The sequence below is a fragment of the Eretmochelys imbricata genome, chromosome 24 (assembly GCF_965152235.1).
Source record: "Eretmochelys imbricata isolate rEreImb1 chromosome 24, rEreImb1.hap1, whole genome shotgun sequence".
Classification (NCBI taxonomy): Eukaryota; Metazoa; Chordata; order Testudines; family Cheloniidae; genus Eretmochelys; species Eretmochelys imbricata.
In genome coordinates this window covers 3,452,169-3,476,898 of record NC_135595.1, presented here as the reverse complement: position 1 = coordinate 3,476,898, position 24,730 = coordinate 3,452,169, and the positions used below count along the sequence as shown (strand labels likewise).

The following is a 24,730-nucleotide window of genomic DNA, read 5'->3' as shown; positions in this document are numbered from 1 at the left end:
GCATGAAAAAATGGGTGTTTACCACCACAAAAGGTTTTCTCTCCCCCCACCCCACTCTCCTGCTGGTAATAGTGATCACTTTAGATAAGCTATTACCAGCAGGAGAGTGGGGTGGGGGGAGAGAAAACCTTTTGTGGTGGTAAACACCCATTTTTTCATGCTTGTGTGTATAAAAAGATCTTCTATACTTTCCACAGTATGCATCCGATGAAGTGAGCTGTAGCTCACGAAAGCTTATGCTCAAATAAATTGGTTAGTCTCTAAGGTGCCACAAGTACTCCTTTCCTTAAGAAGGGTGAAGATGATGTTTGGGTTGGAGCTGACTAGCTCCATTTTCTTTCATTTGTTCCTTTCCACAAATCTGAGCTGTTCGTTTGGGATATCAACATCATTGTCTTGTTCTTAAATCAAGGATGTTGAATGATGGGAGGGATTTTTGATACAAAAAGTTAATCTAGGGCCATTGGAATGGCTGGTTCTCCTACCCCAATCAGCCTTAGTTGCTATCAAATGCTCAATCCTGCAAGCTGCTGAGGTCAGTGCTCGTTATGTTTATTTTGTGATAGTGCCTAGGGGCTAATCAAGATTGGGGATCCATTGTGCTAGGCACCGTATAAACAGAGTAGCAGACAATCCCAGCCCCCAAAAGCCTGACATTCTAAAGAGACAAGGGTAACAACTCCCAGCCCAATCTCCGGACATAGCGCTCTCGTCCTTCGGCCTATTATAACAGGAGAGAAAAGCTTTGTTGTGAGGAAAGTAAATATCCGACAAGTTCCACTTCTCCCACGAGCAACAGACATGGCAACATCCAATGGACTACATTCCCCAGAGTTCCTTGGTCCTGTAAGAAGCAGCAGTGGAGAAAGGCGGTGGGAGCAAAGGATTAGTTTGTAAGTAGTGATTTTTTTTTAATTAAGCCAAGCTATTTATATATGTACAACCCTACCGCCTCCCAAATATTGCACTATTAAAAAGGGAGATCTGACATCTAATTATTTTTTCAACACACCTTCCCTTGTCCGCACTGTAATTTACATAGATTCACAGCAGCTGTCAGACAATTCTTCAGCTAATCCAGATAAAAGAGGTACAACCAAGGCTCCGAGAGAGCAAAGAAATCTGCCATCCACGTATGTCCCAGAGAGGCCTTCCCTTCATGCGCTCCACACCCACCCGCATTCTGGAAACACATCCATGGTAGTTGGATGCTGGTAGCATCCAGTACTGACCCTCTTCAGAGTTGCCCAAAAGGGAGGTCAAAGATTCAAGGCCCTTGGAAACTTTAAAGCAACATGATCTTTTTAGGACTTGGTCAACACAGTTTTTTGGGGGAGTTTCTTCTGCTTCTGGGCTCAGTTTCTTGGGCTCACCCTTGGAAATCATGGAGCGATCCACCTGTGTCCCTATCAAGGCAGAGACATTCCAGTGTCAGCCAACCAGTTTTAGTCAGAACAGTTGTAATCCAAGTGCTGGGGTTTCTGAACCCACGGGAAGCACTCAATAAGCCACGGCCCCAGCATCCCCAGGGCTACTGAAAAGCACGTGCGCTTTGGCATTGATGAAGTAGGTTGCGAGGAGAGAGAGGATCAGAATGGCGATGCCCACGACCAGTGTGATTATCTAGGTGGGGACAAGAAAGGAAACATGTAATGGTGTGGTTACAAATACAGAATGACGGACTCACTTTGTAAAGGCTCCTGGATGCTGAAGCATCTCAGCAGAGACTCAGTATTGTATTGTGGTGACTCCTAGGGGCCTCAAATCAAGGATCCAGACTCCACTGTTCTAGGTGCTAAAGAGTGGGTCTCTGCCCAAGGAGTTTAGAATCTAAAACCAGAGGAACAAAGGAATTGCCAGACTGGACCGGATCCCATGTTCCACCCAGCCTTTTGTACCCTGACTCTGACAGTGGTCAGCATTATGCTTCAGAGAAAGGGAGAACAGACCTTGCATTAGGTAGACGTGGGATAAACTGCTCCCCACATTAGCTTTTCTTCTAATTCCTAATTGTTAGAGATTGGTTTAAGCTCCGAGCATGAAGTTTAATAGCTCTTCCAAAATGTGTATTTGATTCACTATTTTATCCTCAGACATGTCCAATCCCGCTTTGAACCTTGGCCTCAACTACATCCAGTGGCAGAGAGTTACACAGGCTAAGTGTTGTGTGGGGAAAAAAAATTCCTTTTATTGATTCTGAATCTGGTGTATTTTCATTTCATTGAATGTCCCCTTATTCTTGTACCATCAGACAGGAAAAGCAGAAGCTCCCTGTCCACCTTATCTTTACTATTCATTATTTATACACTTATCTCCTTTCTTATTTGATGCCTTTTTAAGAAAGCAGAGAAATTAACTGGTCAGTTTATTAGTTCTTTATTTCAACGGATAAATACATATAACTGGGCATCAATCCTTTGGCCTTGCAGAGCTTATTATCCATTCCTAAGGTCCTATAATGGGCTGCTCTTCCTGTACAAACACCTACCAGTGGCAAAGCCAGAGTCACTGCGCCTGGTTCTCATTTAAACCAAGGCACCTTTATACTGTCACAGGGTCATAAAGGAACCTTCGTGTAACTGACCACCCAGCTTGTTAGCTCCTATGTCACTAGCTAGCTCTCTCGCTAGCTTTGCATTTCTCGTGCTGGATATTTAAGGGTTGAGACATGGCAGGCAGGGAGTTACACTTGCCTGGGGTGGAGTTAAGAGGCACAACACAGACTGACAGGTTTCAGAGTAACAGCCGTGTTAGTCTGTGTTCGCAAAAAGAAAAGGAGGATTTGTGGCACCTTAGAGACTAACCAATTTATTTGAGCATAAGCTTTCGTGAGCTACAGCTCACTTCATCGATGAAGTGAGATGTAGCTCACGAAAGCTTATGCTCAAATAAATTGGTTAGTCTCTAAGGTGCCACAAGTCCTCCTTTTCTTTTTGCGAACACAGACTGAGTAACCACCCGCTGAGTAACAACCCAAGAAGCCCAGCAACTGCCCCGACATGCATGCCCAGCCCCTGGGTGACTTATTGCTGTAACACACATGACGATGAGAGTCAGGTCTGTACATTCACAGGGTTTAGAGACAGGGGTATGACATCACTAACAGCCTACCAGAGAGCTCCAAAGTAGGCCCACAGTTCAAAAGCCATCTCAGAATTAACCCTTATTTGGCTGGTAGCTAAACATCAATGTAGCCACTGGAAGGTTGCTGAAAGAATTTTGTTGACTGATTCTCTGCTTTTAATTGAAACATCGGATAATGTATTGATTTGTATTTGATCCCTGGATTTTCTTATAAAGACACCTGAGCCATGGCTGGCTTTCGTACTGGGCAAAATCAAAATAAATTCCATTTCAGAAATACACCAAACACATTAGGATTGCAAAATCAAGCACTCGAAAGACAGGTTGAATTCTGGCTTTTCCTTCTTTTTGCACACGCATGATACAGCCTTTAATTATATGATTACATTTAATTAAGGTGGAGTTAATGGTGACATTTAAATTGTAACTATCAGGATTCAAAGTTAACATCCCACTAGGATGTTTCAGCTCCCCCCTTCCCCCCCCCGGCTATCTACAGATCCAGGAGACGGCACTTCATTCACACTTGCATCATGTCTGGAAGGCTTTCCTTCATCATAAGGGCTAGAATTTTTGTTTTTAAAAGGAAGAAGAGCTCATGCAGCACAATTCCACACAGGCAAAATCACTGAGCAATCAGAGCTCTGATTATACATGTTTTGGCAAGACAAATGGTTAATGTACAGAATATTCTTAAATTTATACAGGGCCCTGTTAGCCCAGAGCATCCCAAAGCATTTTACATGCATAATCCAACACACAATATACAGGATGCACCTTCATTTTAAGTTGGGAGGGAGCTCAGAGCAGTTTAAGAGCATGAAGCATCATTATGCAGCTGTTTAGGGGAGAAACTGAAGACTAACATGGCCTCTAGTTAAACTACGTTGGGGAACTGAATGGAATTATCCTTGTTGGAATTTCACCAGAAGACTACAGTTAAAGCCTTCAGTCTTGCAAAGTGTCCCAAGTTCTTTAGTCACCAAAAATGGTCAGAACCCCTCTCACCATATTAGGCTGTTGGTTCAGAAATGACTTTGGGGAAACGCATCCATTTCATCACTGCTGCCACTTTTTGCCACACCCTGGATTTCTGTAGAGGGTCTCCTAAGAGTTGACCAAGCCCAACCCTGCTTAGCTGTTGAGATCTGATAGGAGGATAGCACAAGGTGTCATAAAACCTGGTCACAGCATGTGTTTCAAAGCTTGCCAGGAGACATTAAAATCTATCCTCAACATCATCTTCGAGTGTTTGGAGAGACACCAACTCACCTCTAGCTCCTTGCTGGCTACGAGAAATATGCGGGCGCGGATATCCTTCCAGCGGCTCTCTGTCCATGTGGAGTATTCTGTGGATCCCCACTGCTTCAGCTCGAAGGCAGGAGAGGCGGCCTTGGTTAGACGGACAGTTGACTGGACACAGAAGGGAACTCGCGACGTTGAGTTTGCGTCCCTGGAACCCTGCACCCACGTATAAACGTACATCTGCAAAGAGAACGCTGGGGAGTGAGACCCAACAGGGCACTAGCAAAAAACCATCAGGACCCGTTTTCCTGGAACCTCACTTGCTCTCTGGGATCATAATAGGCTTTACTGATTGTACTGACTGTATGAGGTTCGCTTCACTCACTGCTGAAAAGTGGCTCTCTCTGAGGTGGAGTGTGGGTTCTGTTTAACTACACACAACAGTGTACAACAGCTGAGGACTGGGAGTGACAGTCCTGTGTCCAGCTGAAACTGCAGGGGATTTATGTTGGCAGAACGTAATTCAAAAGCTAGAGTTTATCCAGGACCTCAGGGCTAACGCCCCATCTCTTGTCGAAGGCATCATGAGATCTTTGATGCCCGGGAGTAGCCAAGGTCTCAGTTTTATGAGTCTCTGTAGAAGTTAGAGAGACTGACTGGCCAAAGAACGAAAGACCCTGACACCAGGACTGGGTAGAGGCCCACTGGTGATGGATGCTTGCACTGCCAATGCCTGTGTTGACATGAGACTCAATTCCATGGCATAATGGCATAATTCACAGGCAGTATATTGGCCATTCAAAGCGCCCTCAGACTTATGCATCTGTGACCCATGCTGCCATGCCAGCTGTACTCACTTTAAAGGAGCACTCCCTCTGAAGCTTCTCCTGCCTCGGGCACTAGGATGCTGCTGGGATGTCTCTATGAAGGAGGAGGACTTTCCTCATCTCTCCCATGTCTTGTTCAGGACAGAAGGAAATTTTTCCATCCAACTTTCTTCAGAGAGGCGAAAGTGAGACCAATTCATCGCAGGGACGTCAGTGGAGTTCACTAGCCCAGTGTTTCTGTTCCTATCCCCCACCCTCATTCTACTCAGATGGCAACTTACTTCCTTCTCGGGGTTGGGTGTTTTTTCAGGGTTCAGGCACTCCTCCTTGGTGAAATTGACAACCGTGCCCGTGAGATTGGCCAGAACATACTGCACTAGCTGGGTGGTGTTCACCAGTGTGGTAACTGCAATGTAGTGCTGGGGAAGTTCATCACCTGGGAGAGTCAGAGAAAACAGGATTGGCAGGGAGAAAGCCAGATGCCAAAGAGGTTACCACAGAACTTTAGAAAGTTCCCAGGTGACATATCAAGGTTTAAGCTGGCTCTGAATTCTTCCCCAGACCATGCTTACCCAAGAGTCCTTTCAGGTCCTGTTTAATGATGGACTGGAACCAGGAGTTGTTAGTTTTAATCAGAAACCCATAGAGCATTCTGGAGACCTGAAAGTGAGATGGAAATGGGTTCATCCACATTCAACTTTACAAGACAAATCAGGAAGTACACCAGCATAAGGCTTCAGCTGGAGTACTTTGTCCCATTCTGGGCACCACAATTGGAAAAGATGTGGACAAATTAGAGAAAGTCCAGAGGAAAATAACAAAAATGATAAAAGGGCTAGAAAACATCACCTATGAGGAAAGGCTGAAAACACTGGGTTTGTTTAGTTGGGAGAAGAGAAGACTGAGGGGGGACATAACAGTGTTCAAGTACATAAAAGGTTGTTATAAAAAGGAGAGCAACAAATTGTTCTCCTTAACCACTGAGGACAGGACAAGAAGCAATGAGCTTAAATTGCAGCAAGGTAGATTTAGCTTCGACATTAGGAAAACTTCTTAACTGTCAGGGTAGTTAAGCATTGGAACAAAATTACCTAGGGAGGTTGTGGAATCTCTGTCGCTGGGGTATTTTAAGAACAGGTTAGACAAACACTTGTCAGGGATGGTCTAAAGCAGTGCTTCTCGAGCTATCTGATGTGGGGGACCGGCAATTTTTTTTCCCCAATGTGTGCGCAGACCGGCAGCTGATGGCTCGCAGACCGGACCACCAGTTTGAGTAGCACTGGTCTAGATAATACTTAGTCCTGCCTCAGCACAGGGGACTGGACAAGATGACCTGTCAAGGTCCCTTCCAGTCCTTCATTTCTACGATCTAGCGGCTAAAAGCACAGGGCTGGGAGCCAGGACTTCTGTGTTCCATTCTCAGTTGTGGGAATGTGATCTAATGGCAGAAGCACAAGGCTGGGGGCCAGGATACCCGGGTTCCATTTGCAGTTCTGGGAGGGCGGATGATCTAGTACCTAAAGTGAAGGGCTGGGAGTTGAGAGTTCTGGGTTTCATCCCCAGCTTTGCCACCAACTGCTTGCATGACCCATCTGTGCATCAGTTCCCCCCATTCCACCCCCAACTCTGCATAACAAGGATAAATATTGTTCTGTTTTGCTGGGGGCTTGTGTAAGACACTGGGATCTGATGGGAGGCACTAGAGAAGGGTAAAGTGCTAGTCATTCAGCTATGGTGGAGAAAGGGAGAGGGAGGCAGGCACATAGGGAGACAGACAGGCCAGCATGCCGTGTAAACACACATAAACAGAGACAGAAGGGAAATACGTGAGAGATCAGCATGGATGCCAGGGACTGGCTCCCATCTGCTCGTACCGTTCTTGGATCTGCCTGAATAGCAGAGGTGTTGCCGGTTCCCCCCGCAAGCTGGTAGAGAGCACGGGCGACTACTGTGGCTACTTCTGCCAGGGACTGCAAGGAAAGAGGGCTCTGTGTTAATCAAGACAGGCAGGCCCAGTAAAACAGGGAAGGAGAGCCAGCCAGTCCCCACACATCCATCAAAGCATTTATAGCACATTCATATCTAAGTGCCTAATGCCACCAGCCCAGTAGAAAGCACCCCAGCAATGGGCAGAGAACCCATCACCCAGATCCCAGCCACCCCCAAGTCTCCACCCCCCTGCAAGCAATGAACAGAGATAGTGTTTTACAGAAACCTTAGCTGTGTCAGTGACATAGTCCAGGGTCTCCTCAGGGCTAAGCCCCTCAGGATATTTCATCAGGATGTTCTCTGCTGTGTCATACATGCTCTGGTAATATCTGAAAGAGGAAGGGAAACAGGATTGGGGAAGGGGGCGGAAAGAAATCACAGGACATGGAATTCAATTTGGTCCACGCCTGAAGCAGACATTGGGAGGGGTCCCCAGGGAGTGGAGTCGCAGCTTTGCCAGAGCGCTGGCCTCCCACGCACTCCTTAAACCATTTAATGAGGCTTTATAATTGTCTTTGGGCCTTGCACCACTTCTCCCATCTGAGGATCTCAACGCAACTGACGAGCAGTGATTAAACCTCAGTTGGGTAGGCGTTACCGCACCCGTTACGTGGATGGAGAAACTGAGGCACCGAGCAGGGAAACTATACACAAGGCCACAAGTTAGCGGTGAAAGTGGGAACAGAACCCAGAAGTGCTGATTCCTAGTTCCTTTCTCCAACCGGACCTATTGACTTCCCTGCACTGAAAGGTCCGAGAGATTCCAAGTTAACTTTGTGACAGTCTAGCATCAAGACATCTGCAGCAGCAGTGCACAGCTGAATCGAGGACTGGGCGAAAAGCCCAGCACAATGGTCTGTGCTTCCAGGTTGGATGGGAACACTGAAAGCAATTTCCCAAGAGTGAAGAAGAGTTGGAAGGACGAGATGCACTACCCTTCTCTCCAAAATTCTCCAGCGCTCCCAGAGCTGTGCTGCTCCGGAGTTTGGAAGGTGGCTGCTTCCCCTGGCTGTCTGCAGAGACGGCGTGACAGATCAGAGAAAGGGGTAGGCATGAGGGGAGAGAGGCAACCTGGAATGACGGGCTGGGTACGAGTCACAAGCAATTCCCTCCCCACTCCCATCCCTCCACTCTCCAATGCCCCCCGGGAGAGGATGCTCATGGAACATGCCACAAGGGGGTCAGGTGGGGTAAATGGAAGAGCCTCTTCCACTGCCTGGGGCCCCTGCCACCACAAATAGAAAGATATATTAAAAAAAACAGCAGCTTCTGGAAGAGCAGATGAGGCTCAGACACGCTCAGCTGCCATTTGCTCACCTCTGGCTCCCAGCCAGCTGCGGGGAACGTTTTCTGTACAAAACTGGATTTTTTTCGCTTGTCAGGATAATTATGTTGCGCCTGTTCAATTACATGGCACATGGCTGCTCCCCCCACTCCCCTCTGTCCTCCATCCACCACACTGCTTGTATGGTAGGCAGCGCACCCCCAAGGTGGGATGTTCTGGGAGGCTGAGCTGCCCTCTGCTGGCTACCACTGGAAATGGAGTCTATGTAGCCTTCCGAGCTGGGCACCTCCCTGGAAACGGTTTTGCATGCGTGTTTGCTAAGCTTTGATAGTGCCCCCAACCCCACACAGTGTTGGAGACAGGAGGCTCCAGCCTCATGGGGGCAGATGCTGGCTGCGGTCAGAGTGGACACACCTGAGTTTCTTTACCATGGACTGCAGAGGGAGTCAGGTGTTTGGGTTTCTACTAGAAAATGCAATGCATCCCGGGAATCCTTACGCTACAAAGCAGCATGCCAGGCTGCAGCCACTGGACTGGAGCTAGGAATCCCGGCTCTGCCATTCTCGGTAAGTCACTTTGGCTACCATCATGAGACCTGGTGCTCAAGGGTTCTGAAAGTCAAACCATGTCATCTACAATTCTCTGGGTTTCTAGACCCTGGAGAATTTCTGCCCTAATCTGTGTCTCAAACTGCCCCTCCTCTAGTTCACCATGTCAAATTCAGCACGGTCTTGGGATCCGAAGTCTCAGCTGTTTGGGGCCACTTTGACATGAGTTGTGAGGAAGGGAGAGGAAGACACTGAGTCCAGTTCCTAGCAAACAGGTGTCCTCATCACAACGACCCCCTTCTTATCAGTTTCAGCACAGAGGCTAAAGAGCAAAGGAGCCTGAACTTCCCCCTTGTACCTGGTCCAGGTTTTGGCACATGGGTGGTGTGATGTGGGGGAAGCTTCCGTGGCTAGCAGCCTTCAGTCTGCAGGGCTGTTAAGCAACACTAAAGTTTTATTTTGCTATTAGAGTTTAAACACCAGACAGGAAGACAGTCACATCCCATGTGAAACCACTGCTCTCCACACACCCCTCACAGACACAACGGAGATAGCATTGCTCCCCATACCTGTTCTGGAAGGAAGTGCGATGATCAGCCAGGACCACCCCAGGGATGCCCCTGGCCTTCAGAAAGCGCTGGAAGGAAGAAGGCGGGAGAGGCTGAGACTGCCTGACCTCCTGTAGAGTCACATTGGCACTCATGCTGCTGTTGATCAGAGCTTCCAGCAGGGTTTTAACCTGAAAAGGGTGAGAGAGGAGTTAGGAATGCTCTACGCTCAGTGTTTGGTCACAGCTAACGCGAATGGCCTGGAGCTGAACTGCTTTGGGCTGGGATCATGTCAGATCTCATCCTAAGCAGGGTCAGGGCAGGGTAGTACTTGGAGGGGAGACTGTCACGAACCCAAGTGCTGCAGAAGCAGCAGTAATTCAGCAGAGGATTCTTTTTGCTGAGTCAGTGATGCTGGGGAGCGCAGCTGTACATGAGGTGCAGTCTAAGTAGAAAGATGGAGCAAGGTCCTGACCTCTCGTGATTGTTCAAGATCTCACGGCACTTTCTGCTAGTCAAGGCAGTGGCCCTATGATTTTACCACATTGTGAAATTTCATTCTGTTTCCTTAAATTCCCACATGGTATCAGCTGAATATAGAATTTTTCACTATGCCATGAGCTATGTTGTGCTGCTCATTTCATTCCATCCCAGAGATGGTTGCATATCAGGGGTCAGAGAAGTTAAAAAGGCCCAGTGGGCTCCTCTGGGATGAAAGCTGCTGTTAAATATCTAGGAAACTAAAGAGGCTATGGAGAGCGACTCAGAACTAAGAGACCTCCCGCCTCCCTCCCACCACCTCTGACGCTATCAACAGGTCATCGGGGGGTCAGCAAAATCAATGGAAGGAGTCAGACATGCCTATGCCAATGCCATGCCCTCTTCAAAAAACAGGGGGGCGAGGATCTGGCCCTTTGCCCAGCAATGGGGCCCGGTGTCAGTGGAGAGATGCAACTGCAGAGAAGCCTCTCTGTTCTGATGAAGCTGTGCTCTGGGGATTTTTCCCCTGCAGTGTGTAAGTGGCTTTTCCTTTCCATTGCTTGTCTAGGCATCTCCGTGCAGCTGGAAACACAGAGCAAGCACAGGGACTCAGATTGTCCTCTGTGCAGAAGGGAGAGTTTCATTACCTGTGTTTGAATAGATTCATTCCTCTGAGAGACAGGGTCTGTGTGCACCCAAAGAACAGAAGAGTTCCGTAAAGCCACCTGCAAGAGAACAAGCCGCTTGTCAACACACACTGCTGACCCATCTGGATTTTACAATGCTTGCCTTATTTAGAGCTTGGTGCAGAGGGAAATCACCAAAAACTCCCCCGGAGAGACAAAACAGACTATGGGAGCTAGAGCGACCACCACATGGGTAATCACAAAGAGATCAAAGGGGAGGAACAAGGGCAAGGGCTGGCTGGGAAAAGCCCAACTGAACTGTCACCAAGAGACAGGCAGAAAACTTGTCTCGCACCTGACTCAGCTCCAGGAAGGAATGAATGTTGTCCAGCCGGACGGGAAACTTGTCATTTTCCATGTCATATACCATTCGCGAGCTGCCAATGTAATCAAAGGTCTCCTGTGATGGAACAAGTTCATGCATGAACCATAGGCATTTGGATGGTTAATGAGCTCAATCCTAACCAGCATTGGAGAGGAGGACGTGGAGAAGAAGAGAGAATCTGGAATTAACTCCTCCCCTTGTGTGTTTCTGAAAATTCTGCCATTTGGTGAAGACTGGGGCATTCCAACCCCTCTTCCTCCAAATTAAAAGGCTCTTTGTTGTCTCCTTATGAGTCAGGGATACAGGCCCTGATGGCAGGAATGGGCCTATAACAACATCCAGAGTGGCTAATGAATTCCACCAAACCCAAGGAAATCTCCACCCCGCATCTCTGTTTCTATGTGAGGACTGAAGGACACTGATCCAGCAGCGGCAGAAAGCAGCACAAACTCTGCCTCTCTGTAACATGCGTGAACAGGCTCTATGGGCCAGACTGACAAGGGTATTTAGGCACCTCAAGATGCAGATAGGTGCCTTGAGCCCACAGAGAGCCATGGGAGCTGGGTGCCTAATCAGCTTAGCCACTTATGCAAATCCCACCAGTCTCCTTTCTGCACCTTTTGGTGCCTAAAAGCCTTTGAAAAGGCTTCTCTACCCATGGAGTTACTGCTGATGATCTAGCCTGGATTCACTCCACACGCAGGTGCTCTTATTCCAAAACCAGGGAGAACGCTATGTGTCGAGAAGCCCTAACTCTGGCCCCACGTGCCTCATGCTCCATTACAGTTAATGGGAGATGCATGGGCGCAAAGCCCCAACAGCCTCTGCACATCATTGTGGTATCTAAATGCCACCTCCCGTATGGATCCGACAGGCTTGCAATGGCTCGCGACAAACCAATGAGTTAGATGTCCTTATTTTCCACTGTTTTGCTCCTCTGAATCACAATGTTAACATTAGTTATTAACCCCAACTACTAGATCATACCATCTCCCGTGAGACTCTGAATACTAGAGCGTGGGCACAAATCAGGGTAGGGCATTCCAACTTCTTTCCACCCCTCTGGGATGGGGGGGTGGGAGGGGGCTGCAACAGGAAATCAGGGGATCCTGCCATCTCATAAGGGGAGTGTGCAAGACAGAGATGAACACCCATTTTGAGAGGCAGAAGGTATCCTGGGGGTGTCTATAGGTAAGGGCATTCCTACCATCTCCCCAGGGAACGGCAGGCAGAAATCAGGCTGCCATTAGACAACCCTTTCCCAAAGCTCCTGTACAGTGGAACCTGACAACTCTCCCTACCTCCTCTACATGGTACACAGAGACTGTCCAATCCACCGCTCCAAGCACAACTCTTAGGGAAGGACTGACTACAGATTCCCAAGCTGGGGGTGTCACATGGTCACTCCACAGGACCGTGGGCGCTAGCTTCACAGAGCTACCCAAAGGAGGCCATCCATCGCTGCACATGCCTGGAGGGGAACATCAGCTGCTAACCATTACTCTCCTTCCTGCTCCCAAGAGTTAACACTGGCTTAACACAGCTGCCAGAGCCACTGCTGCGTGCTCGCACTGCACTGCAGACAGCACATATATTTTTAATCTGGTCTCACCTGATTTCATTTGAAGATTTACACTGGCAAAGTTGTAACTTATCCTGATGGCAGGGTACAGGTCTAAAGAAGCCTGGAAGGTGCGGGTGAGAAATTAGGGATACAAGAGACCCGTTCATTCATTGCGTCCATCACCACGTCAGGATAGGCTACAAATGCCTCGGGGAGAGGTTGCATCGGCTTAAGGGAATATGAATATGAAGAACCAAGGCACCCAGGCTCTAGGTTTGCAAAGAAACTATTTTGCACCAGGATGAAGAGAGAGACTCTCTTTTGCTCCCTCAACTAATTGCAACAGTTTAGCGGGGACGCCCCTAGAAAGTGCAGGCCCCATTCGTTAGTAGCTTTTGTGCAGTTCCCTCAGAAGGAACTCCATATTCTCTGAACCTCTCCCCTTTGCAGGATAGGGCTTGGGGTTGGAGAAGGGATCTCTTGGCTTGGCACAAGGCAGGTGCAGATGCATAGAGGTCTACCAGCATCTGTGGAGCTGCTACTGAAAGGGCAGAGTGGATGGGGAGCGGATTGCTTGCCCAAGACAAGCGAGGAGGAGATGAAGATCTTACCCCTTGGAAGAAGGTGAACATGATGTTCCTTGGTAGCGTCTGAACACCTGGCACTTTATGGAGGGCTTCAGCAGCCGCCAAGTGGGTCACGAAGGAGGCGACAGCACTCTCTGCCCCTGGGGCTACATTCCAGAAGAACGAGTGGCTGTCAATCTGTGAGCACAAGTGGGAGGAATGAGGAACTCATGTACACAGACAGAAACTAATACAGGGTGACTGGTAGACGGAAGAACTCGATAAGACACAGCCAGAACCTTCACCCGCAAACTGAATCCACCCTTGAAGCACAAAAGCAACTTGCTCTGCCAGAGAATCTTAACATGCTCCCATAGCTCTACCAGTCCTGGAGCCTCATGCGCAGCTGTGCCAATGCATCTCACTCCTAGCCCGCAGCACATACTCGTATTCCAGTATCTCTTATCGTATCTCTTGTAAGCAGCACATGCCCACTGTGATGTGCTATTAATGGTTCAACTGATGTTCACTATAGGCTAGACTGTGGCCATTAAACCTGATGACCCAGCGAGTTCTACTCTCTCATCTGCAGGGGTGGAAAAACAGGGTATTCACCAACTGCAGGGCGGTCCAGCGGATAAGGCAGCAGACTGGGATCAAGGAGACCTAGGTTCTATTCCCAGCTCTGTCACTGACTCACTGCAAAACCCTGGACCTATCACCTATATGACTCAGCCCCCCTCCCCACAACACCTGTCGAAATGGGCTAATCGTACTCATCCTATCTTAGTAAAGTGCTTTGAGATCAATGGAAGAAAACCATCATAGGAGTGCCAGGTATTCACTAATCTGGCCTCCCCCATCATTCAGTTATGAAGATCCATAGAACAATATCCATTCTTTAAAGAATAGAGAGTTGATTGGTTTTTTGGACATTACAGTATAACTTGATGATGATTAGATTCGAGTGTATAAATGCCTTCATGGGGAGAAAATCCTGGGTACTAAAGGGCTCTTTAATCTAGCAGCAAAAGGCAGAACAAGAACCAACAGCTGGATGCTAAAGCCAGACAAATTACAATTAGAAATAAGGCTCAGATTTTTAACAGCAAGGGTGATTAACCACTGGAACAAACTACCAAGGGAAGTGGTGGGTTCTTCATCTTCAAATCCAGACTGGATGCCTTTTTGGAAGATATTCTTTAGCCAAGCAAGGTATTGGCCTCAAGCCAGGAGAAATGGGTGAAATTTAATGGCCTGTCTTATACAGGAGGCCAGAGTAGATGATCTGGTGGTTCCTTCTGGCCTTAGACTCTATGAATCAATGAGTAAGAAGGCCTGGAGTACACTAGACCCTTGCATCACAAAGCATTTTGGAAACAATTCAACCTTCGCAATATCTGTGTGAGGTAGGTACATTTATCATCATTTTACGAGAGGAAAACAGAGTGAGTAGCTTGCCCAGAATCATGCAGCAAGTCAGAGGCAGATCCAGAAATAAAACCCAGGAGTTCCAACGTTCTCAGCCCCTACATTAACCAGTAGACACCGCTGGCACCTGAATAATGGCTCCTACCGGCAGAATGATACCAACCACAGCTAGTCAGCAAGATTTAAGGTAGGAGATCTGGATTACAGGAAGGAAGACTTGATGCATACAAGATGGGCAGTCCATAAAGGCACAACTCCCCTAGAAAACCTTCCCTTGCACCCCAGCCCAGAAAAATTAGGCATCACCACCTACTCGAGTAGCAACGATGATGACTTCATCCATAAGGTCTATTTTGCTGGAGGTATTGATGGGTTTCAGCGTGCTCCACACGTTATAATCAGACAGAGCGTCGCAGACTTCTTCTAGGAAGCAGAAACAATACGGTTTAAGAGCAGGAACTCTGACAGCAGAAAGAACAAGGAACTGAAGCTATTCTTTGGCCAGTTTGGGAGGTTCATAGCTTACCAACTGATCCAACACTACCAGGCCCCTTTCTAGTGATCAGGGGTGAAATCCTGACCCCACTGAAATCAATGACAAAATTCCCATGGATTTCATTTTGACCCCAATGTCACCCTGTGTGTTCACTGCTCCTCTACCATTTTGTCTATTCACCCCACCATCCCCAAACAAGTCAATCCAAGTAATATACTTAGCAGGCATTAGGTCCCTTCTCATCCCTTATCTCCCTTTCTCATGGATGTCCTGTGCTGTAGACTATGGACTTCGGGACCCCAGAGTGTCTCATTGCTTTAACTGAAAACTATTTACATTACAGGGAGGAAACTGTAAAAATATGTAATGAAATGCCTTTTGGGTACCACTGCTATTATTAATTGTGCTATAGCGGTGTTATAATAAAAAATAGTTCACAAGAATACAAGAAATATTGCTTCAATATTAGCTCAGCAAAATGAACAATATATACCCTAAATCAGTGGTTCTCAAAGCTGGTCCGCTGCTTTGAGGTCACAAAAGCATTTGATTAAGGAAATTAACTGCACATTGTTCTTGTGTTTTGCATATTTAAGACTCAATAGCCTGGCAGGTTCTTGGGCTATGCACTGGGATGGAGGCTAGTGCCATCACTCCAAACCCATAGCCAAGAAGGAATTCGAGAGACCTTAATTCAACAGAACCACTTTCCTCAACCAAGGGCCAAACGGGCTATTTGCTAGGACCACATGTCCTCTAAGTAAAGACTCAGACTGCAGCAACAGTCCCCTTTAGCACACAGGCATGGTCTGTGGTGACTACAGGTCCCAGCAGGCAGTAGTTTGGCTTGGATGCTGCCTTCCTTACAGAACCTGTTGTGACCACAGACCACTCCTCGGACGTTAAAGATCAGAGTGGTTCTGGGCTGTATTGTATAAAGCTATGGGTTGAGTTTCCTCTTTCTAATGCACACACCATGTCCCACTCGAATTCCCACCACCAGTCCCCACCCCATCCTGCTAGGAGTGCACTCACCTGGGTTGAGACTGAAGGCGGTCTGGAGGGAGCTCCGTCTCATGCAGGTAACCGTGTTGGTGACAGCATGCATGTGGGCGAAAAGCTGCATCGCGCACAAAGGGTACTCCGGGACAGAGCCATTCTGCGGGAGGTTATGGTCTTGGTAGCACTGAGACAGAAATATAAATAAATACCTCACTCTTATACGGCAGAGTGGTCTAGCGGATAGGACGCAGGACTGGGACTCAGGAGACCTGGGTTTTAGTCCCCGTTCTGTAACTGACTAGCTGTGAGAACTTGGGCAAATCATTTCACTTCCCCTCCCTGTGCCTGCTTCCCCTCCCACCCTTTGTCTATCTTGTCTATTTAGATTGTAAGCTCCTTGGGGCAGGGACTGCCACTTACCGTATGTACAATGCCTAGCACAATGGGGCCCTGGTCTCAGGTAGGGCGCACTACCACAATATAAATAATAAAATCAGAGAAATAAGTCTTTCCACGTAATACTTTCCCCTTACACAGCATCTTTTACTTGAAGATCTCAAAGCACTTTACACAGTTGGGTAAGTATCAGACCCCTACTCTCCTCTTTACAGATGGGTACACAAGCACAGAATAGATTTTAAACCAAGATTCCCCTATCAGATGAAGACTCTTAACTGGTTCCAAATTTTAACCTTACATACAAACGGCCTGTTTCCCCGAACCCACCTGCAAAATTTTACTAATTTGGGAAGTTGGCAGCTCAGATGAGCATAAGTTAGTGTGGAAGAAACTATTTCCCTACCGAAGTGGCACAGCTAGACTCCCCTCTGCAGGTGTTAAGGCAGGGGTGGGCAAACTATGGCCCGGGGGCCACATCCGGCCCTTCAGACGTATTAATCTGGCCCTTAGGTCCCACCAAGGATTGGGGTCCAGGGCTTGCCCCACTCCGCACGTGCCGTGGCTCCCGTGGCTCTGCGCGACTCCCGGAAGCAGTAGCATGTCCCCCCTCTGGCTCCTACGCAGCCCCTGCCCCATACACTGCCCCTACAGCCCAGCCAATGGGAGCTGCAGGGGCAGCGCCTGTGGACAGAGCAGTGCACAGAGCTGCCTGGCCACACAGGAGCCAGAGCGGGGACATGCCGTTGCTTCCAGGAGCTGCTTGAGGTAATCACTGCCCGGAGTCTGCACCCCTAGCCCTGATCCCCCTCCTGCCCTCTGAGCCCCTTGGTCCCAGTCCAGAGCACCCTCCTGCACCCCCAATCCCTCATCCCCAGACCCACCTCAGAGCCCTCACCCCCTCCCGCACCCCAACCCCCAATTTGGAGAGCATTCAGGGCCCGCCATACAATTTTCATACCCAGATGTGGCCCTTGGGCCAAAAATTTTGCCCACCCCGTGTTAAGGTATAGTACCTGCTTAATAACTTGAGTCTCGTTGGCATCTTCAAGTAGAAAGATGGGGAAATTGAAATCCTCATAAGCAAGCCCATTCCCGAGAGGATTCCACATAGTCCAGTTGCAATGAGCATACTGAGGGCCGTAATCATTGGAATAGACACCTGCGGGCATGGAGAAACAGGCGGCTCAAATCATTGAGGGAACAGCGCAAAGCGTTGGAAAGGCAGGGCCCGCTGAGCAAACTGCAGCAGGAACAGAGAGACCACCACCACAGGCTAAGAAACCAGCCGGAAAAAAAAACAGAGAGATGGATTCAGTTGCCACATGCGGGGAAAACAGAAGAGACAGAGCACTGCCATGTGAAGAGAACGATAGATAGGCACATTCAAAGCCATCACATGCCAAGAGGTTGGCAGAAGCACATAATGAGCATTTATCACATGCTGAGAGAGTGGGAGATGCATACAGAGAAATATTGTACTTTGAAAGAGAGACACTCACACCATTTTCCGCGCTCCATCATGTGCTGGAAGCGCCTCGAAGCGTTTATAAAGCGCCAGTCATTGTAACACCTACGTGCTGTGCGAACAGCATGAAGGTGATGGTATGACAAATGCCAACAGACCAAACTCACCTTGTGTGTTTCTACAGCACCTTTCATTGCAAGGCATCGCAAAGTGCTGTACAATCTATACATAGTATAGCATCACTTCACCCACCACCAACCTGCAGCCACCTCTGAGGTGGAACACAGCAGTGGGTTAGCAGCACACCGCGGTGTGTTAGGGCAGACAGTGAATACCCATTGAAGTGAATACCCAAATGAGCCTGCAGGGGGAACATAGGGAGGTAGAATGGAATTAAGAGGGCTGGAATTTGGCCAGGACACTGGGATTAAAAGTGCAATACTATGAAGAGAGCCACAAGATCTTTTAATGACCATAGGTGGTCAGAATGAGTTTTATCCCTCATCTGAAAGAGGAACTTGCAGAGAGACCAGGTCAGTCTGCATGACGCAAGGAAGAAAACCCTTAGTGAATCACTAACACCACCTTCTAGAGCACCTCAGGTGTTCCTTTGAAGGTCTCCCATTTGCATACTGACCCCAACCCAACCCTTGTGAAATCTGACAAGATTCCAGCACAAACTGGTTACACCTACAGAATGTTAATGAGTCTAAATTGTAAAGCAATAATTCACACACAATCCCAGAGCAAGCGTAAAGCTCCAGGTTGTCAGTCTTTTGCAAAACACTTCCTACTCTGATCACCCCCTCCTGAGCCAAACTAAGGGCTTAATGTTTCCTTACCAAACCCATCATTTGGGCATTTTAAGCCAGGGGAGAATCCTTGTGCAGGGATGGGTTTGGAGATGGCCACAGCCAGCCCAGAAACTCGTGAAGATCCCTTCAGCTGCAGCATCAGCTCCCTGGAACAAAGAGAGAATATGGATGAAACAGCCCCCCAGATTCCCTGGCAATCTTACCACAGGGAAAGATTTAGGCCAGGGGTTCTCAAACTTTATTGCACTGAGACCCCCTTCTGATGAAAAAAAAATTACTACACGACCCCAGGAGGGGGGACCAAAACCTGAGCCCCACCACCCCAAGGGCTTCAGCCCCAGGAGGGGGGCCTGTAACCTGAGCTTCGCTACCCAGGGCTGATGCCCTCAGGCTTCAGCTTTGGCCCTGGGCAGTGGGGCCTGGGTTTTGACTTCAACTCTGTACTCCAGCAAGTCTAATGACAGCCCTGGTGACCCCATTAAAAAGGGGTCACAACCCACTTTGGGGTCCCAACTCACAGTTTGAGAACCACTGGTTTAGGCCAAGCACCAGTAAAAGTATCACAAACCAAAAACCATTCCATAAGCTGTACCAAACCGCTGTGAGATAGTTATTTGCATTTTATAGATGGGGAAACAGACACAGTCATTAGCAGAGCCAGGAGAGAACCCAGGAATCGTGCTCCAACTACTAAGCCGTCTGTTGAGGTACTGACAGGTACAGGTACCAGTATACATGAAGAACACTCAATCTAGTTTTCCAATTTACTTTTCTAAAAGTAGGCACAAGGGTCTGGTTTTCAGTGGTGTTCTGCAGCCTACAAAGGGTGCTTCAGAGGTACAGCACTGCCAAAAAACCAGGCTTTCGGAACCAATTCCCAAGCACCCATCTCAAGTGAATTCAGAACTCCAGATTTGGCTGCTCAAACACACACAGGAGCTTGTTCCGAGTGCCCAAATGGCAAATGTGGCCACTGAATTTAGGGCCCCTGTGTTTGCATTTGGGCTCACGTTGCCTCGGCAGAGAAGAGGCGATTAACCGTAGCTCCTTACCTGGTGAAAAGCCCCCCCTCTAGCAGTACCATGTACGGGGGATGAGGTCCATCAGTAAGCACCCATTTCAGGTCCTGGTCCTTCTCCACCACATGGATTACTCCTGTGTCTCCATTCATGGAAGCTGCAGAGAGAAAGACAGAATGGTCCATGGTTCACCAAAATCCATTTCCCTCACAGCTGTACGCTTTCTGTGCACTTCAGTGAAAGAAAGACCAACATATGGGATTAGAGGGAAGGAGCGACTGACTTGTACAGTTCAGCTAAGAGATGACCAACAACTAAAAAACACAGTTGTCTTTTAGATGAATCAGGCTGAAAGAGTTGTTTAAGAGATAATCATAATAATCATTTGCCTTTTTAAAGCAGATTTTATCTAAAGATTTTGAAGTACTTTAGGTATATCAATGAATTAAACATCACCTGCCTCTTGGGGGATGAAGGAGGATGTTGAGTATGAACCTCACTGTATACAGGGGAAATGAGGCACTGAGATGGAAGTACGAGGAGGAAACAGGAGATGCCAGCCACCAGCAAGTGGGGAAGGTCCAGAAGAGAAGGAAAGAAGGGAACATATCAGCTGAGAGTACATCTGGAGAAGCACAGGGAGAAGGGAAGCATGTGCAGTGAGACAGGAGGGGTCCAGCAGCAGAGAAGCCATATGCAGGGGGAGAGCGGAGCAGGACAGATCGGGGCAGGAATCAAATGAGAAGCAAAAGAAAACAGCGTGCTTAACATTTTCCAAAGCACTTATTGCATCAGAGACAGCTAAAAATACACAGAGGTGATCACATTTCCTGGTCAGCAATTGCTGTAGTTGTCACAGGAGTATTATGGGATTGGGAAGGGAGGTGCCCGTAAAACAATCTGTATTAAGAGGTGGCTCACATTGTTATATGAGAAAGTTGGAGCACCTGCTACACTAGAGTAGAAGGCCATGTGCAGTTGTTCTGGCCTTTAACTGCTGCTGACAGGGTCCATGTTGGAACGTGGTTCACTCTGAGGACACACAATGAGACCCAACTACAAATTAACAAAATGCTGACTCACAGGAAACCCTTTCTGCACAGTATCTGTAGCAGCGAACGAATTTTATTAGATCAGTGCTCCTTCTCTGTCATCCCAACAACCCGCAAACCTCAGTAGTACAACAAACCAACAAAATTAAAAACAAACTAAAACCACAGCCCATGGAGAGTTTTAAAACAATACTCTAGACAGAGGAAAGCACGTGAAAGGGAGGATGCTTAACTGATTACACGCACCCTGGAACCAAAGACACGTGACTGGCCAGCCGCATGTTAGGCATGTCGCCTTACCAAAGTAACTAAACATGCTGTGGTTTATTAGTAACTGTACAAAAGTCAAGGAAACTGACACAAAAATGACATTACAGAAAACAATATAAAGAAATTTCACAATGAGAGGCCTACATTATAGAGGGACAGGTCAGTGCACATGGCTCCTTGGTTTTGGGAGGATATTAAGGAAACTTTTGAGCCCTGGTGAAATCTAACTATTTAAATAACAGGAAATCTCCTACTATCCTCTCATGGATATTAAGCTAATTACATATGAATGCGATAGCACTTAGCACCAAGAAAGATCAAAGCAATTTTGGGCAGTGTTGCCAACTCTCACCATTTTATTGCAAGCCTTAATTTCATGATTTTAAAGCAACCTTAGGATTTCTGAAGTGCGTGGGGTTGGGAATACCAGGGAGCAGTGAAGTGATAGCGCATCTCATATGGCTCTAGTGCAGGGGTGGGCAAACTTTTTGGCCCAAGGGCCACATCACAACTGCAAAACTGGATGGAGGGCCAGGTAGGGAAGGCTGTGTCTCCCCAAACAGCCTGGCCCCCGCCCCAATCCACCCCTTCCCACTTCTCACCCCCTCAGAACCTCCAACCCCCCCTGCTCCTTGTCCCCTGACCACCCTCTCCCGGGGTATCCTCGCCCCTAAAGGCCCATGGGACCCCACTCTCTATCCAACACCCCCTAGTCCCTGTCCCCTAACCACACCCCCTGACGGCCCCCCACCCCCGGGACTCCCACACCTATCCAACGCCCCCATTCCCCGTCCCCTGATCGCCCCCCCATAACCTCCACCCCATCCAACCGCCCCCCCGAGAGCCTCTTATCCAATCCCCCCACTCCCTGCCCTCTTATCATGACGCTCAGAGCGGCAGGAGCTTGCAGCCCTGCAGCCATGCTGCCAGGCAGAAGTGGCGGGCCAGAGCACTAGCAGCGTGGCGAGGTGAGGCTTCGGGGATGGGGGGACAGCAGGGGAGGGCCCGCAGACTAGCCTCCCTGGCTGTGAGCTCAAGGGCTGGGCAGGACGGTCCCACGGGCCAGATGTGGCTCGCGTGTCATAGTTTGCCCACCTCTGCTCTAGTGTGATCACACCTGGAATATACAGCTTTCATTTTTTGGCACTACATTATCAGAAAGACATTGACAAACTAAAAGTAGTTCAGGAAGAAGCCACAAAAATGATGCATGTTCTCTCAGTTAGTGAAAGAGAGGGGATTGTCTCTTCAACTTAAAGTAAAATAAGCGTTCACAACACTTACACTGACAGCCTATTTGATGAGTGGCATTCAAAAGACGAACACACGGGGCAGTCTTGTTTAAGGGGATATAGATTTTCCTCTCTATAGAATTGCCCCAACAGAAACCTGAAGAAAAAGAAACAAAATTCAGGATAAATAAGAGGTCACACTGGGTTCTGTAACAGGAACAAATTCAATTTCATCTAGGTCTCGTTGCCTTCTGGGTGAAAATTAAAGGCACCTGACTAAAGTAATTCCTAGACTCTCTGCTAAATACCAACTGAATAATTCACTTCCCTGTAAATTCCCTTGCAGTTTTAACTGAAGTATTGTTCATTTCCTATCACCCACCGAGGCATAGTGTTGATACGCGCTGTTTAAAAAGCTATCACATACCTAATGTGAAGATGCTGCTTTTCAGCTGTGGGTGGAGCTCTGTAAAGTTTGGATGAAAGATGCTATATGCAACATGAACCAATTTAGAAACGCAGCAGAATAAAGAAGTCAATTCTCAGTTCTGTGGTCCGACAATCATCTCTGACCCAACAGTTAAAATGAGGGTAGATTGATCTTCGTGGTCCATACACAGGAGCAGGAACGTGTGGGTTCTAATCCCAGCTCTGACACACACTCAATAAGAGACCTCATGCAAGGCCACATCACTTCTGTGTGCCTTGGTCTCCCTGTCTGAAAAACATGTGTAATAGTAACTTTTCTGACAGGGGGGCTGTGAGGAACAATGTTTGCATAATATTTTTGAAGATACTAAGCGCTAAGTATGGACTGTGATTTTTATTATAGCAACAACAATCCTTAGCTCTTACATGGCACTTTCCAAAGGTCAGTATCATTATCCGCATTTTCCTGATGGGGAAACTGAGGTGAGAGGGGCAAAGTGACCTGCTCCAGGCCACCTGCAGGCAAGGGCAGACCCGGGAATAGAATCCCAGTCCAGTAGTCTATCCAGTAAGCATCTCAACACATCTCTGTGGCTTTGCTATTTACTCAATCTTTTATCTGGGTATTCCTAATTCTAAGTAAGTGACAGAACTGATGATCAGCATCACTTTTAGCAGATACATAAATGGTGTATTGTCTTTGGAAATAGTACAAATATTAGAGATTTGGTAATAATGCCACACATAAGCATAGGATACCCTATTTCATTATTTTCTATTTACTGCCATATTTCAGAGTGAAATTTAATACGAAACACGCTATTAAAAAAAACCCCCAACATCTCCCCAATTAAATGATATGCAAATTAGGATTATTTCCACAACACTGGAATCTAGCATCTCAAAATAAAATTGATTGACTTTAACGTGCACACTAAGTGAATGCAGCACATGGAAGGAAGGATGATATGGGATAGAAGCTCCCACAGTCGCTGTTCGTTTTACCCAAACAAAAAGCCAGCCACAAAACACTAGTGCGGGTTCAGCATCGTCGTAGCAGCAAACCGGCAGACAGCTCAGTAATGCCTGTCACCGCACACAGGGTGCCCACCCCGCACCTTTTAGCACCAGGCCTGGGGGAGCTCTCAGCCAGTGGGAAGAAATGCCAGCGTAAGTAAGCTGTGCAGCAACACATTCCCAGCCTGCCAGGACAGGAGCATCACCAGCCTGCTGCTGACTTTACCTTCCCCCATCAAGAGAGAAAGTTGTTTAGCCGCAGTCCTTCTACAGACGCTATCTGCACCCCCGCGGCCCCCCATCAGGCCAGCCCTGGGCAGACCCGACTCCGGGCTTGAGCGTCTCACGCCTCGACAGAGACGCCACCATCCCCTGCAAGGGCTGTCTCAACCCTCCGCTCCTCTGCCCGCCTGCCGCCGCCCCCCACCTAGCCCATGGGGGAGGGGCCCCGCAGCCCCCGGGGGAGGGGCCCCGGCCCCCAGGAGAGGGGGCCCTGCCCCCCACAGCTCCCGGGGAGGGACCCCACCGCCCCGCCTGCCACCCCCCAGGGGGAGGGGCCCCACCATCCAGCCGCCCCCCCGAGAAGGGGCCCCGCCCCCCCCAGCTTCCAGGGAGGGACCCCGCTGTCCAGCCGCCCCCCAGGAGAAGGGGGTCCAGCCGCCCCCCAGCTCCCGGGGGAGAGGCCCCACCGCCCCGCCTACCATCCCAGGGGAAGGGGGCCCGCCGTCCAGCCACCCCCCCAGGAGCAGGGGCCCCAGCGCCGCCCCCCCACAGTCCCCGGGGGAAGGGGCCCCACCGCCCCCCACAGCCCCCCAGGGGGAGCGAGTCTCACCGCAGCCCAGCACGCAGAAGAGGAGCCCACGGAACAGGGTCTCCGCCCCCCGGCCCCCTCGCTCCGCGGCTCCCATTCTCCAGCCGGCCCCGGCCGCCATCTTCTCCGCGGCTTCCGCTTCCTG

At 48.7% G+C, this 24,730-nt stretch overlaps 1 protein-coding gene across 4 annotated transcripts; it reads right to left on the bottom strand.

Moving 5' to 3' along the window:
* Positions 1 to 233: 233 nt before the first annotated feature.
* Positions 234 to 24,730, bottom strand: NCSTN (nicastrin). 4 transcript variants are annotated; one of them, XR_013348686.1, is made up of 19 exons: positions 24,607 to 24,719; positions 22,756 to 22,794; positions 22,381 to 22,485; positions 19,808 to 19,931; positions 18,783 to 18,901; positions 17,489 to 17,634; positions 16,110 to 16,260; positions 14,892 to 15,001; positions 13,193 to 13,345; positions 10,988 to 11,092; positions 10,654 to 10,731; positions 9,548 to 9,717; positions 7,372 to 7,474; positions 7,031 to 7,126; positions 5,729 to 5,816; positions 5,438 to 5,592; positions 4,357 to 4,569; positions 1,013 to 1,623; positions 234 to 844 (listed from the first exon to the last, which is right to left on the bottom strand). XR_013348686.1 is itself a non-coding variant. In XM_077841227.1 (18 exons), the coding sequence occupies exons 1-18, from the start codon at positions 24,704 to 24,706 to the stop codon at positions 1,501 to 1,503; spliced, it is 2,178 nt and encodes a 725-aa protein (XP_077697353.1). In that variant the 5' UTR covers positions 24,707 to 24,719; the 3' UTR covers positions 234 to 1,500. The 4 variants fall into 4 exon arrangements, 3 of the variants coding, with proteins under 3 accessions (XP_077697353.1, XP_077697355.1, XP_077697356.1); XM_077841227.1 differs by having other exon boundaries at positions 234 to 1,623; XM_077841229.1 differs by having other exon boundaries at positions 234 to 1,623; positions 14,892 to 14,998.